Raw genomic sequence first — 17255 nt, 5'->3', positions numbered from 1 at the left:
GACTGCCCGTACTGACCAGTGTCTCTCTCTCTCTCTGCCTCCAGGGTCACCCTCTCCGGTTCTCCAGCCTGTGATTGGGTCCAAACCTCCAGACCACCACGTGTGTTTCCTCGTAGCCCATCAGACAAGGCCCGGTTATCTTTAACATGTCGCACAACTGCTGTAAAGATAATAACACGTGTCACTTCGAATCCACTTTTTCTTGACAAGAAAGTCAGATAATACAAAAATAAATTGACCGCCATATTTGGAAGAGCAGGAAATGCGAGCTGCTGTTATTTGGGGCTCACGTGTCATCTGCATTTTAAAACAATGACAGGGAATGCATCATGGTTTACACGGATGACAGAGAGGAAGGAAACTTGAACAAAAGGATTCGGTAAAGGGATCCAGATCGAGAGCAGACCCTCCGTTGAAGATGAACGTATAAAAAGAAGAAAAACCCAATTCTGGGTTCTGAAGACAAAGAAACAGTCAACAGGGAGCGAGATGGAGAGGAAATAGGCCGAGAGAGAAGAGAGTCGGCTTGACGACGGACCCTTTTGGGGAAAAAGAAGCGGTGTTTGTCAAAACAGACGGCAGCTGGTAAAGAGGATTAGTCGCTGCCACTCCAGCTTCCAGCACCACTTCAGACTGATTGCTCTGTTTGTATGGGAGTTCATATATGTTGTGGGAATAATAATAATGGACAACTTGGATCGGCTTTCCGTGGTTGTGGCCATCATTTCTGTTGGTTATGGTAATGATCTGGTCCTCAGAGGAATCTGGGAAAACAACAACATTGGTCTGACAAAAGGTGACGGAAACCGAAGCGTTCGACTCTTTTATCTGAAGAGTTTAATCCAAACTAAATGTTGGTGGTGATTCTTCGCTGCTTAGGAAAACTGTGCATGCACTACTGAACATCACACAGCAATCGGTCTCTAATCTGCTTTTGTTTGAGCTATCAGATTTATTTTGAGTGTTGTAACCACATTCCAATATCTCAGAAATTAACTTTGGACCAAGCCAGTCTAAGTGTCTGGTTTTTATGCTAAGTTAAATTAAGCAAAGCGCATGCTGCCAGTGAGTTTAGTGAGTATTAATTCAGTGAGTTTAGTATCAAGCCTTTAATCTCTCTGCAAGGAAGCAAATACATGCATCTGCCAAAAGGTCTATTTGGTGTTATCGGCACTATTCATTGAAACAACTTCATACATGAGTCGGTTCTTTATTCGGTGAACGGGACTTTATGGATCACGTGAACGCATCAGTCGGTCTTGACATGTGTGACTAATACGTAAATACACATTGCAATATAAATACAAAGACAACACATGTTACTTCATCAGTTGGTTGGTTTATTTATCTTTAGCAATGACACCAAATGTACTCTACTGTTTTCACTTGCTATCATAAGAGATGCATTTTGAAATGTAAACAGTGAAAATGATAAATTGCATTTCAGAAAACTCCTTACAAGCAGTGTATGACCAGGGAAACGAGCAGATTGTTCCTCCTCTTGCTCACCTACTTTATTTTTTTTAAACATGTCGTCTTATAGTTTTCAGTCTCATATTTACAGAAATACAGCTGGGTCCCACATTCACCAGCAGAGACCTATGGGGTTTTTTGTTTTTTTTTGTTTTTAATGTATTATCACATACTTTTCTTAAAGAATTATATTTACAACCAAAACTCCTCCCAGCTGCCTGCTGCCAGGGGTTATAACACAGTTAGAATCACTTGCTTAAAATTAATTAAACTACTTATGGTTCTTGAAAGTTTACGTTGTAAGTCACCTTATAGCGATACGTTTTTTTTTTCTCTTAACAAACAAATAAAGTTAATACAGAGCTCAAGCCATTCTTCTTCTTCCCCATGAAAATTCAAAATCATCCAAATAAATGCACAACCCAAACATTATAACAAAATAAAAAAAATCGATATTGCACTTAAAGGTCAGGACAGCATTGGCCCTGCTTGGTGGTTAAGAGGAAGGTGAGAGCTCTTAGCTGAGTGCTTTAAAGGAGGTGAGGGTGTTTGTAGAAGCATCCAGCAAGTTAATCTAAATAAATAGGCAAACCTTTGTACAACATGAAGCCTCTTGTTTCCACGGAGGATGAAAACGAGCAGCCTCTGGTGTATTGCTCAGTAGGACTGGGGAGTGCAGGTTGGAACCCTAAAGCATAGACGAACCGTGAGTGTGTAGAAAAACAGAAGATAAACCTGTCCTGAGAATACTTCCTCGATTAGTCCAGAATGAGCTACAATGTTAAAGGAAATGGTGTTTTGGCTGCACAGAACGTCTTCTTCTTCTTTTTCTTCTTCTTCGGGTGTTGCTCCTTGTTGTAAACAGTCTTTGGAGACAGGAAGCAAGTCGTCTTTTTCCTCGATTACTGGCTTTGAATGTGAGCGACACATATCCCCGTTTCATCACAGCTCCAGTCCGTCCGTTATTCATACGACGCCTGTGTTCTTCGCCCTTCGCTGTCTCCGTCCCCGTTAGAACGCTCGTCCACAGTCTTGTGAGGAACTAATGAGTACGGTGAAAGCTGTTTGTACAAGCTTTGAGAGGGTGTCGGTGACAACGATGCGTGTGAAACGGAGCCGTAACGGCAGCTTTAACCCTTGTGTTGCCTTCGGGTCAATATGACCCGATTCAATGTTTAACCCTCCTGTTACCTTTATATTTACTAACATATTTTACCATTGAGGTCAATATGACCCCAGCTATTAAAATCTCCAGAAAATTATTAGAATTAATATTGTTTTTCAAGTTTAAGTGTGAGGTACTTTATGTTTGTTTGTTGACTCCCGAAAGAACACCGACATTAAACATTGAATCGGGTCAAAATGACCCGAAGGCGACAGGAGGGTTAAATATTGAATCGGGTCAAAATGACCCGAAGGCAACACAAGGGTTAAATCAGACATATTGTTTTTCCCCCTTCGTCATACAGTTTTTGAGCTTGATCAAAATAATAAAAAACACACACACACACACACACACACACGCCCAAGGAAACTTTGTGTCGTACCGACAGCTTTGAAGTGGCTTCACAGAGAAAGGAAATAAAAGGGGAAAAAGTGAAAAAACAGTACCGGACTGTCTTCATGTCTGCGGGGTTCTCTGAGCAACCCGTCCTCTTCTCCAGTACAACTGGACAACAACTTAAAAACACGAGCAAACGACTGACACCGCAGAAAAGAGAGACAGTGATCAGGCGAGCGTCCAGCTGCTGCTCCAGCCCTCGTTAGTGGGCTTCTGTCCGTTTAGTATCATCCATCCATCCATTCATCAGTCCACTCATTCATCCTTCCACCTGGTAACTGTGTAAACTACATTCCTTTGCAGTGCCATAGCTTTGCCGCGTCCTCTCACACCACAACAACAACAACAAATCATAGTGGACAGGATGACATACACAAAACAAACTGTAAAAAAAGGCAAGCAAAGGCCCTCACATCCCACCAGACCGCTCTGCTGTTTTCAAGTCTGACCCTTTTGTTTTCTCCCTCATCAACATGTTCCTCTTCTTCTGGTCTCTTATGAGGAAGATGAAGTCGAAGTGGAGCTGGCCTTTTTTTGGTTGATTAAGTCCAGGTAGAGTTCTGAGCGCAGGAAGCGGGGGTATGAGTCCTTCTCCATCAGCCCGTATATCCGCCTCTGTGCCAGGTCAAAGCAGGAGCGCGTCACATTCTGCAGGTTGTCCTTCGTGTGATCTCTGGTGTACGAATCCAGATTTACCTGCAGAGGAAAACAATAAAACAAGTCAGGAAGGTGCAACATGGAACTGTTACTTTGATGGAAGAGCAGAGGGAGGCTGTTTTGTTGCCATCGTGTCCCCCAGGATCCACGTGTCCACGTGTCGTGTGCACTCTCACCTCTTTACAAGACTGGATCGCGATGTATTCTGCAAAGATTTTCTTGGCTTTTGACGCCATCTTGGATTGCGACTTGATCTTCTTGTATTCCTCACATGCTAGCCAGAATTCCAGATTCTCCTCGCTGAACTCCGTGCGCAGGAAAGCTCTGAACGCTGCCAGACCATCTGAGAGAAAGCAGAGAGGAGGAGAATAAACAAGAGGAGAGTTGACCCGAGTGCCATGGCAACCTCACAGCCGAAGAGCTCCTTGGAGTTTCAGCGCCTAAAATAGCTCGACGACCGTAGAGTCATGTGGTTGGAATAAAGTCAGACGTAAAAAGAAAACAACATGACCACAGCTCATATTCAAGTCCTCAACCTCTTTCCAGACATCAGCCTGCAGCATGGCTATCTATTCATTTCCTTTTACACATGCAGCAAGCGAACAAAGAGGGGACTGTTTTAGTGTCAGAGGAAAGAGCTAATTCTGGCACTTTGGGGATTTTTTTGGGAGTTTCAGTCCCTTTAATGATTTGAGGAAGAAGGCATCCAGAAGAAAGAATAGCAGGAAGTCGTGTCCACACACTTCTCCCGTCTGCACCTTTCCGTTCCCATGAATCACCCACGCTGGTAAGCAGCGGCGAGGCAAGCGGTCATCTCTTACCTCATTCTGCTGAGCAGCAGAGTGAGGCGAGAGGTGGAAGAGAGGGAGAGGGAATGGGGGGAATAACGAGCCAAATGAGGAGCAGATGTAGCGCTGGCTTCCTATCAGCTTTGACAAAAAGGATTGTGTTATAATTGTGAAAGATGATACAGAAATAGCAACACGCTGGCAGGTGGCTTGTTTGAGTCTCCACTCCCTCACGCCGTAACGCGGGGCTCTGTTAAGATGAGGGGAACTTGATTCGAGCTGCCCGTTCCCTGCAGCACTGTGTTTGTAATCTATATACCAGTCCATGCATACATTCTTTGCTTCCCCCCTCCCCCACCCCCCCATGCAAGTGCTGCATGTCCATATTCAACGTTGCACTGAATCCTATCGAACAAATTATCTAAACTCAAGGACGGACGATTTCAACGTGTGTAGAAGAGGCAGAAGATGAGTGGAAAAAGGAATTGGAAATAAATTAAAAGTAACTTACATTTGTGAGTCAGCAGCTTGTCAAGTGAGTCCCCCCATTTGAGTGCTTCCTCTGGGGTGGGCCTGCAGATAAAAGCAGATCGATTCTTTAATAAGCCCATCTCAGTCAGATTTCTCATGGTGTGACCCATCCGCAGAACTTTGCTGGATAGATGAGTGGAAACGAAGTCGGTGATTCCTCTCTGTGGCTTCCTCCCACTCTAGGCTGTGTGTACTGTGCTTCCCCTCTCTTTCGGTTCTGGTTTGTGAGATCTAACAACACAGAGAGCCATGAGTTTTTCTGAACCAGTCTGGTGGGGGGGTCGGCTTTTATATTCCCACTTGAATGCAAGTTGCAAGGCGGGAGGGGGAGGGACTCCAGTCGGCCAATAGGGATGTAGGATCAGGTTTAGAGCCCTCCTCCCCTCACCAGTGTCTGTCTGCTCCCTGCTGCCTCTCATTCTTCCTGTACCCTGTTGAAAGCCTCCTCACAGCTCTCGGCTCACTGTAATCCACATCCGAGGCCTCATTTGACACTAAGAAAAAAGTTGCTGCAGAGTTTCAGGTACATTTTGTTGCCAATTTGGACATTTGTCTGCGCCTTTTAATGATGAAATTTGTTTTATTTATTCTGACAAAAACAAAAAAAGCTTTTGCTCAAACTACCGTGTTCTCCTAAATGTTATGTCTTTCAGAACATGTACGTTCATGTGTGTGCGTGTAGAAGCAGCTGCTTGGCAAAGTGCACTACCAGGTTTATAGTTTTATTATGTGAATATAATAATCTATGATAGTGATATCTTAATGTAATTCCACAGAGGACATTTATTATGGCTGCCTGGGACCAAATAAAAAGTATAAAGAATTTGCTTTAGCTTCCTGTGAGGTCCTTCAATCGCTAAAGTATGCGACATGGAAACATCTCGATCTCTGATACTTTATTCAATATATTTTATTTCTTAATGTTTTTTATTAATAAAAAAATTAACCCAAACAATTCGCTCTCCCTCCATCAGATGCGCCATAGCTACACAAAAATGTGATCGTGCTATTTATCAATGTCACAAGCACATTCGTATCCGTGCTACTGCCCACATCTTCCAAGGCCGGGTCATCACCAGTCTCACTCACACCCACACATGCCCATGCTGTCAGGAAGTGGCCACTTACTTGACTGACTTCATAGATTTGTCTAACTTGCTGGCTGGGTTGCTTCCTGGGGACTCATTCCTCCTCCGCAGGAAAGCCAGCCGATTCTTCATGTCTTTGGCCCTGGGTGAAGGGAAGAGAGGAGAGAGAAAGAGGGAGAGAGAAGAGTGAAAGAAAGATTTATGAAGACAGAAGGAGGAGGAACGTCGGAGCAGGACAAAGGAGGGAAATGGAATATGGATGAAAAGAATGATAAAGTGGATAGAGGAGGTGGACAAAAACAGACAGAGGAAGAAAGTGTGTTGAGTCCAAGTCCAAAGTCCACAACTAAAACCATCCAAGGCATGAGAATCGCCAATTAAGTTCGTCAGCACCGTAAATCCATTTGAAAATCAAAACCACAAAAGCCAGAAAAGATGAAAATAAATGTCTTGTGTACATTTTAGTCTACAGCCAGGTATGTTGGGATGGCGGGACACGGCTCTTCCAAAAGGCGGATGTCAAGCTCCCTGTCCTCGCTCCGTGTCAGCGACTCGCCTGTCAATCTAATCTCTCCAACAGTCCTTCCTATAGATGTGTCCCTGGCAGCTTCCTCGGCAGGGACTGAGCGACTGTGGCACAGAAGGAGGAGAGAGACTCAATCCTCACTCCTCCGTTTCATCACGCCATTCTCCATGTGCCTAGAGGGGTTGCTGAGAGGGAGCTGACCCAGGGCCGAGGTAACAGGGCACAGTGACCTCCTCACTCAGCAGCATCCAACATCCCCCTGACCGTCCACCTCACCTGTTTCACCTTCCTCTAACCATCACACACACACACACACACACACACACACACACCCAGCTGCACATGCGCCACCTTAAATCTCACACAAGGTGATGCACCAATCCTCAGTCCCCATGGGCTCCTTCACAATCCTGCGCATTCCCCTAATCCCAGGGTACGTGTCCTGGCTTTTCCCGACCTCGAGCACGTGCCGCCTCATTGGGATGTGACCTCACTCAACACCCATTTCCTGAGTCCCTGCTTTTGATTTCCACTGTGGATTGGCTGGCCCGCTAATAATGCGGCACGGCAGCGTGCGCTCGCTGGCCCTGATCACTGCAAGCTGTGCCACTGCCAACCGGCAGCCCCCAGGAGAGCAGATACACCCCAAATTAAGAAACAGGGCTTCTAGTTATAGGCACTTATCGTTCAAACATGCACACACACACACACACACGGGGGTGGAAGAACACACAACTGCGGATTAGCACAAACACTGTCCATGAACACGCACTAGAAGCGGGATGAGAGAACGCCCACGCGGACATTTCAAAGAACCCCCCCCCCCCCCCCCCTGCGCCGTTGCCAACTCGTTTCCACTTCACTGGCGCTTTCATGCCAGTCACAGGTGTTGGAAAACTCCCGCTCTCCACCGGTGTGTGTGCATGCGTGTGTGATGGGAAGTGGGAGGGAGACCATTCGCGCGCGTGTAAATGTGCAACAGTCACACACACAACGCGGCCGGCGAGCTGAACAGAGAACACACTCAGTGTTTCCAACGGCCGCCGGACAGGAAAGGAAAAGGTAGAAACGCGACAACGCGAGGAGGCAGCGGCTGAATCGCTCCTTCACCGTCGGGATCACGGGGACTTTGTGGGTGTATTCATTCGGGTGCGTTTTGGGTTCAGTTGGTGCAGGTTACTTTCGTAGACGCAGAGAAACACAAGAGGCCTTTTTTGATTTTTAAAGAATGTGATACCAATACAAAAAAAATATGAAGAATTTAAAGTAAAATCATAAATACGACAAGAGGCCTTTTTTTTTTTTTTAAAGAAGTGATACCAATACAACAACAACAACTTTTAATTTAAAGTAAAATCATAAATGTTGTGGATGTAGAAAAAACTATGTGTATCAAAGGCATGGAAAAAATATATATATAACACAAAACAGCAAAGAGCTGGAAAGACAATTAAATAGTTTAAAATTAAATACCTAAAAGTCAATACAGCATCCCCCGTGGAGCGATGACTCATCCATTGATTGAAATAACCTCGGTGGATGAAGCAGGCATCAACTCGATGCTGAACACAACTCAGGCATCTCTTTCATTGATCAACACTAACGCTGAATCCCTGTTAACAGCTCACACTGCCAGACTGAAGAACATTATTACCAAAATAAAAACCACCTTGCTGTTAAATAAACTCGTAACATCAGAGCAGGATTCATTAGATTGTTCTATTTTTAGCTTGAACTCCAGACAATTCGGTCTAGAGCTGTGTGTGTGTCTTTGTGTTGCCGTGTCCATGTGCAGGAGAAAAGTCTTTTACGAGGGCTGGAATATATTTTGTTGGCCTGAAAAAAAAAAACGCTTTATTATATGTCTGGTTTCATGCGAGCTGAGCCTGTGTGGGGATGATGCGACAATGATGTCATAGAAACATTTCAAGAGAAATGTATGTTTCTATCCTGCCACCGTGTGGGTGTCAACGGATATTGCACAAACTGTGGACATTTCCCACCCGTCAGCAAAACAGATTAACTACTCTGCATTCTTCTCCACCCAATACTTGGTGTCAACACTGGAAACCACTTGAGCTTACATCATCACATGTTTTATCCCTCCGCTTGTTTTCACAAACTCAAATACAGCACTGCTCTGAAAACAAGTGATCCATTTGACACAATATGTAGCCGCCTCATTTAAATCAACACACACTGGCAACGCAGAGGCAGTGTTTTTAACAGAGTGCATGTTGGCTGCAGGAGGTGTGAGAAACTCAACTGATACATCCATAAATGAAACTGCCTGTGTGGTTATCAGCTCAATGGGAGTCAACAGAAACTGTGGCGGCTCCACACACTCCTCCCCCCTCCATGTGGGCAGACACATCCTCCAGACGTAGACATTTGCATTGTTATTACGCCAGAGAGTTGCAATATCAGCTGCCTAAATAATAACAAAGGTGGAACACTATTAGCATGTCCTTGGATGAAACTCTAAAACCTTAACTTTAAAAAGAGATGATGCCCTCTTCAAAACCTCCAAGGGCAGAAACCCTGTTATAGATATTTCATTACCAGATGATGTCTTACTAGTGTACCCCTTGCTCTTTGCACCTCGGCTCTTTATTGAAAGCAATACTTTAATGTATCGGCTAATAGCTCCCCAGCAAGAATACCATCAGAAATCTACTTGTGTAAATCAGACTCTCTTGGATTTAATACATACAATGGCAATTTAATGCACTTAATCTAATCTGCTCAAAGAAAGACATGCTCTTTAAAGGATTATCAAGCGAAGATGATCTTTGATCGAACAAGCTGCCACACAGTGATGTGTTTGCAACGCGGGCGTCATGCGGACGCCCGAGCGTCCGTTTGTGTCTCCTGAAGAGAGGGCGCTCGAGTGGAGGAGCGAGAGGTCTTTGGATCCGCAATTATCCACAGGTTTCCGTACTCTTTATTCCCTCTTTGCTTGGCTCACATTAGATGCACAAATAGCACCCTGCTGGCTATTCCTGGTGTTCTCAAAAGTAGGCCGCACTCCCAGGGAAAGGCTCAGGGAGCACATGGTGAGAGCTGCAGACGGACGTGCTGCAGATCACAATGAACCACACCAGCCAAATCCATTGCTCCACTTTATCCCACTTTTGTTGTTCGCTCCATGAGGCTTAGTTCCCCACAGTGATAAAAGGCCACCCCTTTGTAAAGCCTGACCTATGACATCTGGGGTACATCGAGGAGTTAAAAAAAGCGACTGAAATGCAGACGGTGAGAGCGCCAGTGCAAGGTTTTCATCCCCTTTGCCACTTTCTATTTACAGAAGGTTGTGTGCATGTAGAGTGAATACTGGACACGCCACACAAATAGCGCTGTGCAGTCTGTGTGAGTATAAGAGGTCAAGGGCTGTGTCAGTGTGTCTGCTGCATTTCTAATAACATTGACACTATTTGGGCTCTGAAAAAAGATACTGGAACTTTCTTCACAGAGAAAAACAGTCCAGAGATGTGGGGTATCCGAAAGCATGAGGCACACACAGGGATTCTTAAGAAAGAGAAAGGTTCACCTATAAAATGCCTCATAACATCGAGAAAAGTCACTCCGCCATATTCCTGGAAGAACAATGAAATGGGGAATTGTCCTAAATTCCAACCATACATATTATCTCACTCACAGTCTCCCTTAATCAGGACCCAAAAAAAAGAGCTCTATTTCTGAGCTAGCTCACCTTCCTACCCACACAGACCACATGAGCAATCCTATTCCTGAAATCCAGGCTGCGTATATTAAGAAAAAGGGGCCGCCTCAAGTTAGAACTAAAAGCAGCTTCCTCCAAAATAGTGCGAGCGCTTCAGCCTCGCGGGGGTTCCTTCTCCCTCCCCGCGACTGTCAAATGAGATCCACGTAGAGGTCAAATCGCTTCCTACCGTTCGAGAGCATCGATTCCCGTGGGGCCCAAAACAGCCCCGCCCACGCTTTGCCAACCCTGCCTCCTGATTCTAATTATTGATCATCAAAGTGCAGATGAACCAAACAAACACACATCCATCGCCTTGCTCTTACCTTTCCAGGTACTTCTCTGAGAAATCAACCATAGTGGGAAACATGGGTGCCAGTCTGTGTGCAGGTTCACTTGTTGTGTGTAGAAATGAGACTGCATGTAAGCGTGTGTCAGGAGTGCCGGTTCTCGGGGCCCAGGGGTTTGTTTGACAATCACATTCCGCTAACCTCTGAGAGGATGTGGTGGAGCTTTATATAGTCTGGGGGGGTCTGGGGAAGGCGGACCGTGGGCTCACCCAATCACCACGCAGTGTTTAGAGGACATATTCTTTCCACTGGGGCCTGGATGTTTTTTCTTCTAGTTTTACGGGTGACTAAATGGAGATGATGTGTGTCTTTTTGTCAAAGCAAGTGACTTTACTACTGCCGTGATCTGTTCATCTGCTCCAGACACGCAGTGGTAGAGCTCTGTGTTCAAACTGCTACACCAGGCTAAAGGAAAGACTGAACACACACACCAACATATCATAGTATTTATTGTTTTGTTTCTGCGCTGGATGCATGCTTCCCTTCACAGATTCGTCTAAAGAAAACTCCAAGTTTAGTTTCTGAATGAAATCTATTATCCTCAATCAAAAACTCAAACTGGATACACTTGAAAAAAAATCAATTTCAGTGTACCTCGTGTTCTTCTTGTGTGAAATAAAATAATAAAGATAATGTTGCAGGAATGCTTAATGGGTGGAGGAGTCTTTCAAAGTACTACATTGCCTGATCATATAAAATAAATTTGTTGAGCATTGCAGTGATGCCATCAATGAAATCTGATGCTCGACTCTAAAGCGAGCAGGACTCGAGTCGTCTGCATCGACGATGAATGCAGCTTAAATTAATTGATTCTCAACACCGATTCTCTAACTGCATAACTAACGTTCATGCTGGCCTTACAACTGGAAGTCAACTATTATCTTTAGATAAATGATTGTCTTGGGAACTGCTACTTCGTATTAATCACTAAAGTATTGGTATCCCTGTAATCTTAAAATAGGGGAAAGGGCAAAATGAATATAGTGCAGGGAGCCATTGCTCGGGGAAGCAGAACACCTGCAGACAAAACAAAAGGCGATAATGTAGTGTGTGTGTGTGTGTGTGGGGAGCAGACAGAGATAATGTGGAACATTTGACTCACAGGAAGTAACATGTGCAAAAAGGGGGAGCATAAAGGAGTATAGGAAGTGAGAAAATGTAGAAAAGTCGGAAGAGCACAGGGGGAACCAGACGGGTGTCGTTGTCGCTGTAAATGATGCGTGAGAGGCTTCGTGCCTTGTAGGTGAGGAGAGAGGATGTTTCAAAGAGGACACATGTCATGTGCTCTTACATGTAAGTATCGCCTTTCGGTGAAAATCTAGGGATATTTACATTGTGTATTGTGATGTGTCATGCAATCTTCCTGTCACAAATGATGATTAAGAAGAGTTTTTACTGCGATACTGCCACTAATTGCCAAACTTAGACCACTCCACAAGTGTGAGATGAAGCCATTCCCAAGACTTGGCACACAATGTACACCGCAGGAGAGGAAATCAATGGAGCGCTATTGCTGGAGCCCCATCTCTAAAAATCACCACATGGACAAAGGTCAATGGACCTTCTTTCAACTAGAAAGTGCTACATATCATATATGATTTGATCATGTCAGATACTGTCAGCCTCAGGTTTCTATATACTTGCTCTCTTTATATGCTATATGAGTCTCTAACATCTGAAGAGAAACATTTCATTTCCCTCATGCTCGGTTAAAGTGTGTAATGTCGATCTATAGCAGAAACATAGTGTGTTTGTATTCCTCAGTTACACAGAAACATAATGTGTTGAGGCTATGTTTATTGGTGTGACTTGATATTACTGAGGAGAGTATTGCCCCCGTATTGGTTCAGTGTGGCAAAATGAAAAATAGTGGAAAAATAGGTCAAATACTGCCAGATGAAAGATTTTTTATGAGAGATATCAGGCTTGATCATTTCATGAAACACAGAAGCCTGAAGACAAGTTGGTAAAAATGTAGCGTGCTCAGAAAGATGTGTGATATTGTGATATGAACCAATAATGACAGAAAAGGGGTTGCAGCTGATGACTGGGAGTCATTTCCTCACCATGAGACAAACCTTTTCTTCTACGCAGCCGTCATCAGTGCCACAACAACACAGAACAGATGCTTCTTAAATAGCAAAACAACACAGGTGAGGCCATTTAAGGTAATTAGCACTGCACCTGGCTTCAATCAACAGCAATTAGCTATTAACAATGCAACCTATCAACGCCTTGCACTGGGACAAGGGAAAAGATAGAGACTGGTCCTCTATATTAAATATGTGGATAAACCAGATATGGTTTACCAGACGTACGAATACGGATATTAATGTAAATCAAGAAGCAACAGAGTTTCAACAGAGAACATACAACTTTCTTTGATCTAGTTTAATCTCTCATCTCATACCACATCAAAATGGAAGCCTATATTTATATTATATTTAAGAGGTAAAAAATAAATCTTTCGCCAATAGCATTGCACTAGTTCGGACACTTACAATGATTTACCGTATACAGAAACTGCAGGTTTTCTTTGAACAACAGTTTTGATTGTTTGGAATACAAATAAGAATCCATCGCGTTGACAGAGTGATGTGTAATATAAGATGAGCTAACATGATTCATGTTTGTTTACCTACTGCGAGGGAGAAAATCCCTGTTTGCTAACCATGACCTATGACCTATGTCAACAAATACTGTCAAGCTGAGTTGCTGTGTTTGGTCATGACTCAAATTGTCAGGTACAAATTGTACAGTCATAACTATCGTTTTTTTCCCTGTGTATCAGGACCTAAGTTCAAAAGGATAAAAAGATTCCTTGACATCACATCGAGAAATAACGAATCGTTGATCAAAAAATATGTCTGTTTCTGCAAACTGATAACAAAAACTACTATATACACGTGTATTTCAAACTAAATTAAAAGGAGCTGTTTGCAGCAGCAGACAGAAAGACAAAATACCCTGGACTCAGGAAAAAGGCTGTGGAAGCTTAATCACTTAATCTACTGGTTAACTAAACAACATAAAAACACAGCTTGTGCAGAAGAATGGGCCACTATCAGGCCCAAGGACAGCCTCTCACGGCGTGAAATGGGCTTTCATCTTGATGTGAATAAGGCTCATTGAACAGCTGATGAACCACTGAGGCGTCGACTCACACCCCAATGAACGCACTTCCCTCTCAACACACACCTCACTCCTCACACCGCTGAGAATGTGAGACACACATATGGAACCACGCTCATCATTTCCCACTTAATTAAGTTGATGATGATCAGCGCTGGATGATTAGCTTTCACAGTCACCTTAAGCCTAAGACATGCTTCTTCATTTGCAGCTTTGTGAACTTGTGCAGCTTTTGCACAGACGGTCACAATAATAACAAAACATATTTGTATGCACCATTAAAGAACAAAAGAGGACATATTTTCCACCCTCCTACCGCATTTATATAGATTAAATTATCCAAAATAGAGAGGAAATGGCACATTTTTGAATAACATCCTCAGTCCACTAATTCAATCACACCCTTACTAACGCTAGAATAAATCTAGATGTCTATTATAGCCCCCTAATTTAGTCATCATCAGCTTGACAATGAGAGAAAGACATCCTTTGAAATTATGGATGTAAAAGCAGGTGTGTTTACCCTTTAACTGGAGACGCGTGTTGATAATTAGCATGACAATAACATGTCTATGACAGAGCAGAGGGAGCAGATGAGGTGAATGCTTTTGTAGTTGTCAGGACTAAGATTGATCTATTGTGCTGCTTCTCACTTACTCTCAGTCCTCTTCTTTCTCACACATGATAAATGAATGATCTTTTATTCTCCACTGAAAAGGCAAAGAAAGCATTGCCTTCCTAAAAATAGTTATTATGGTCATAGAATCCATCTTCAGGAGGAACAAAAACATGTCCCGATGACAACTCTCCCAATGAGCAGGGTTCATTAAAGTAACCGCAGACAATGAACACACAACAACTGATTCATTGATGCACTCACAGGTTCTTGGATCTCTTCTTCTTTGTTCCTTCGGGGCTGACCTCACAGCTACAGGGGGATCCGGAGCTCAGCTGAGGGAAGATGGAGGAGAGCACACACTGCATCATCCACCCTTCATTCAGAAAGATGGCCCCGGAGCCTCATGTAGATACTGAAGCTTTCTTGAGCTCCAGCAGGGAATGGCCAGCTAAGTTGGCGAATACTGGAAGCTAGTGAGTCCTTGATGTGTCCCGTTGGGCTAGACTCAGTCTAGTCCAGTCTATACCACACACACACACACACACACACACACAGCAAAATTATGAATCCATAGCAGCAGTCCACAGTGTAAATCCCACAAGGCAAAGCTCTTAGAGGCGTGCCTCTGTATCTCGCAGAATACGACTGTGTGTGTGCAGCATGGTGTTTGTACACAGGGTATAACAAAGTCAGGAAAATGTGTGTGAGAGAGAGAGAGAGTGTGTGAAAGACTGCGGCTGTTGTTTCTGCTGGCCTCCAACTGTTTTAAGTGTTGAGCCAAGACCCCCCGGTTTCACGTTACACTTTCTGCCAACCCACCATTTTGATTGGTTAAGAGTAAAAGGGAAGTTGCTGCAGGGTGGGGAAGGGGTCACTAATCTGATGGCCTGAAGCTGCTCCATTGTGTGTGTGTGTGTGTGTGTGTGTGTGTGTGTGTGTGTGTGCGTTTAGTGTGTGTGAGGCTCTAAATAATGAGCCATTGTATTACAGGAACACCCGGTTCAATCCGAGCTCCATACTGGCCACAGTTGGTAATGCATGGGGTAACGTTCTCATCTTTGTGGGACCCGAGTTTCAACCTTCACGTGAGGACATTTTGGTAAATTAAGGACATTTTTGGTCTGTCCTTCACATCTACAAGGTTTTTGTTTTGAGGTTAGAGTGACATGCCACCCTGAAACACTGACTTCCTGGAATCTTTAAAGTTGGCTGTGACATTCATCGGTTTTCAAAATAAGAGACAACAGCTTGAATTCAGTTATAATGGATTCCAAGTATCTCTAAAAGAACCTCTCAAACCCCAAAGTTTGCAACTTCTAGTGACATAACAAACCACATTTTGTTTCTTCACACATTTTTAAACACTTTTTTTTACCATCAGTATCCATTTTAAGTGCCAGACATAATGCACACCACAGCTGTTGTTCGACATCAGAGGACGCTGCACACTACACTCACCTTCGAGTGTTCAGGGAGTCAAATGATACGATTTTGTGTAGCACCCCTCGAAAGAAACAGCTTGACAATATGGGAAATAAGCATATCTGTTTGCTTGCTGAGAGTTAGATGAAAGAGTGTCGGCCTATACCAGGCCAGCTGTTATGGTTTTAATGCTAAGCTACGCTAATTGTACCCTGGCCGGAGCTTCATGTTCAACTGACACACTACCGTTCAAAAGTTTGGGATCACCCAGACAATTTTGTGTCTTCCATGAAAAATCACACTTTTATTTATCAAATGAATATAAAATATAGTCAAGACATTGACAAGGTAAGAAATAATGATTAATATTTGAAGTATTAATTTTGTTCTTCAAACTTCAAGCTCAAAGGAAGGCCAGTTGTATAGCTTATATCACCAGCATAAATGTTTTCAGCTGTGCTAACATAATTGCACAAGGGTTTTCTAATCAGACATTAGTCTTCTAAGGCGATTAGTAAACACAATGTACCATTAGAACACTGGAGTGATAGTTGATGGAAATGGGCCTCTATACACCTATGGAGATATTTCATTAGAAACCAGACGTTTACACCTAGAATAGTCATTTACCACATTAACAATGTATAGAGTGTATTTCTGATTAATTTAATGTTATCTTTATTGAAAAATCAGTGCTTTTCTTTGAAAAATAAAGTCATTTCAAAGTGATCCCAAACTTTTGAACGGTAGTGTACATATGAGAGGTATCAATCTTCTCAGCAACAACACTAAGTAAGGGCACTTCCCAATATGTCAAGTCATTTCAGGTTTAAGCATAATGTTCCGTAAAGTCATCATTAAGGCATGTCATCGATGTGGGTCCTCACGAATAGAATAATACAAATGTGCGAGTGCCTTTGTGTGTCCAATCGTGCATGAATCCCGAGAAAAGGTGCACGTTGTGTTTGTGAGACTATTATTGTATGCAAACAATAACACCGAGCCCACATGAGCAAACATATCCCGTGTTATGCATCCATGAGCCACCCGATGTAAAGCAGCTGCACAAAGTAATATCCTGTTGTGCATTTGCATTGTTGTTGGACCTGGTTAATGATGACATTTCTCCATGAGACATGAATTATCAATCATCGATTATATCCTGGCTTTCTGTCACGGCTGCCAATAGTTTCATTATTCACGAAATGTAATTTAGCATTTGCATAAAATATCAACCGTGTTAATGAATGACCCAGCTCTCTGTCGCAACTCTTGGTTATAGAAAAATATGTAGATATGTGTTTATTTCCCCCAGGTTTCTATCCGCATTACAGAACAGAAACTTCTCATGTCGGGGTCATAAATCAGAACGTGTTCAATATCGATG

At 43.4% G+C, this 17255-nt stretch overlaps 1 protein-coding gene across 6 annotated transcripts in view; it reads right to left on the bottom strand.

Annotated features, from left to right (window-relative positions):
- Window positions 1-1319: 1319 nt before the first annotated feature.
- The window catches only part of rgs3a (regulator of G protein signaling 3a), a 108319-nt gene continuing 92383 nt past the window's right edge, over window positions 1320-17255 (bottom strand). For 3 of the 6 annotated variants that reach the window (XM_056432883.1, XM_056432882.1, XM_056432888.1), the window contains 5 exons: window positions 14708-14778; window positions 6139-6240; window positions 4991-5052; window positions 3868-4034; window positions 1320-3730 (listed from right to left, as the gene is read on the bottom strand). In XM_056432883.1, the coding sequence (XP_056288858.1) occupies window positions 3530-3730; window positions 3868-4034; window positions 4991-5052; window positions 6139-6240; window positions 14708-14778 (603 nt within the window). In that variant the 3' untranslated portion in view covers window positions 1320-3529. Of the gene's footprint in view, window positions 3731-3867; window positions 4035-4990; window positions 5053-6138; window positions 6241-10671; window positions 10791-14707; window positions 14779-17255 lie in introns of those variants that run through there. The other 3 variants (XM_056432889.1, XM_056432890.1, XR_008833926.1) reach the window with 3 other exon arrangements.

Source organism: Pseudoliparis swirei, chromosome 15 (genome assembly GCF_029220125.1).
Source record: "Pseudoliparis swirei isolate HS2019 ecotype Mariana Trench chromosome 15, NWPU_hadal_v1, whole genome shotgun sequence".
NCBI classification, from domain to species: Eukaryota; Metazoa; Chordata; class Actinopteri; order Perciformes; family Liparidae; genus Pseudoliparis; species Pseudoliparis swirei.
The sequence above is the reverse complement of the archived record's forward strand: the minus strand, read 5'-3'. Positions and strand labels throughout refer to the sequence as shown.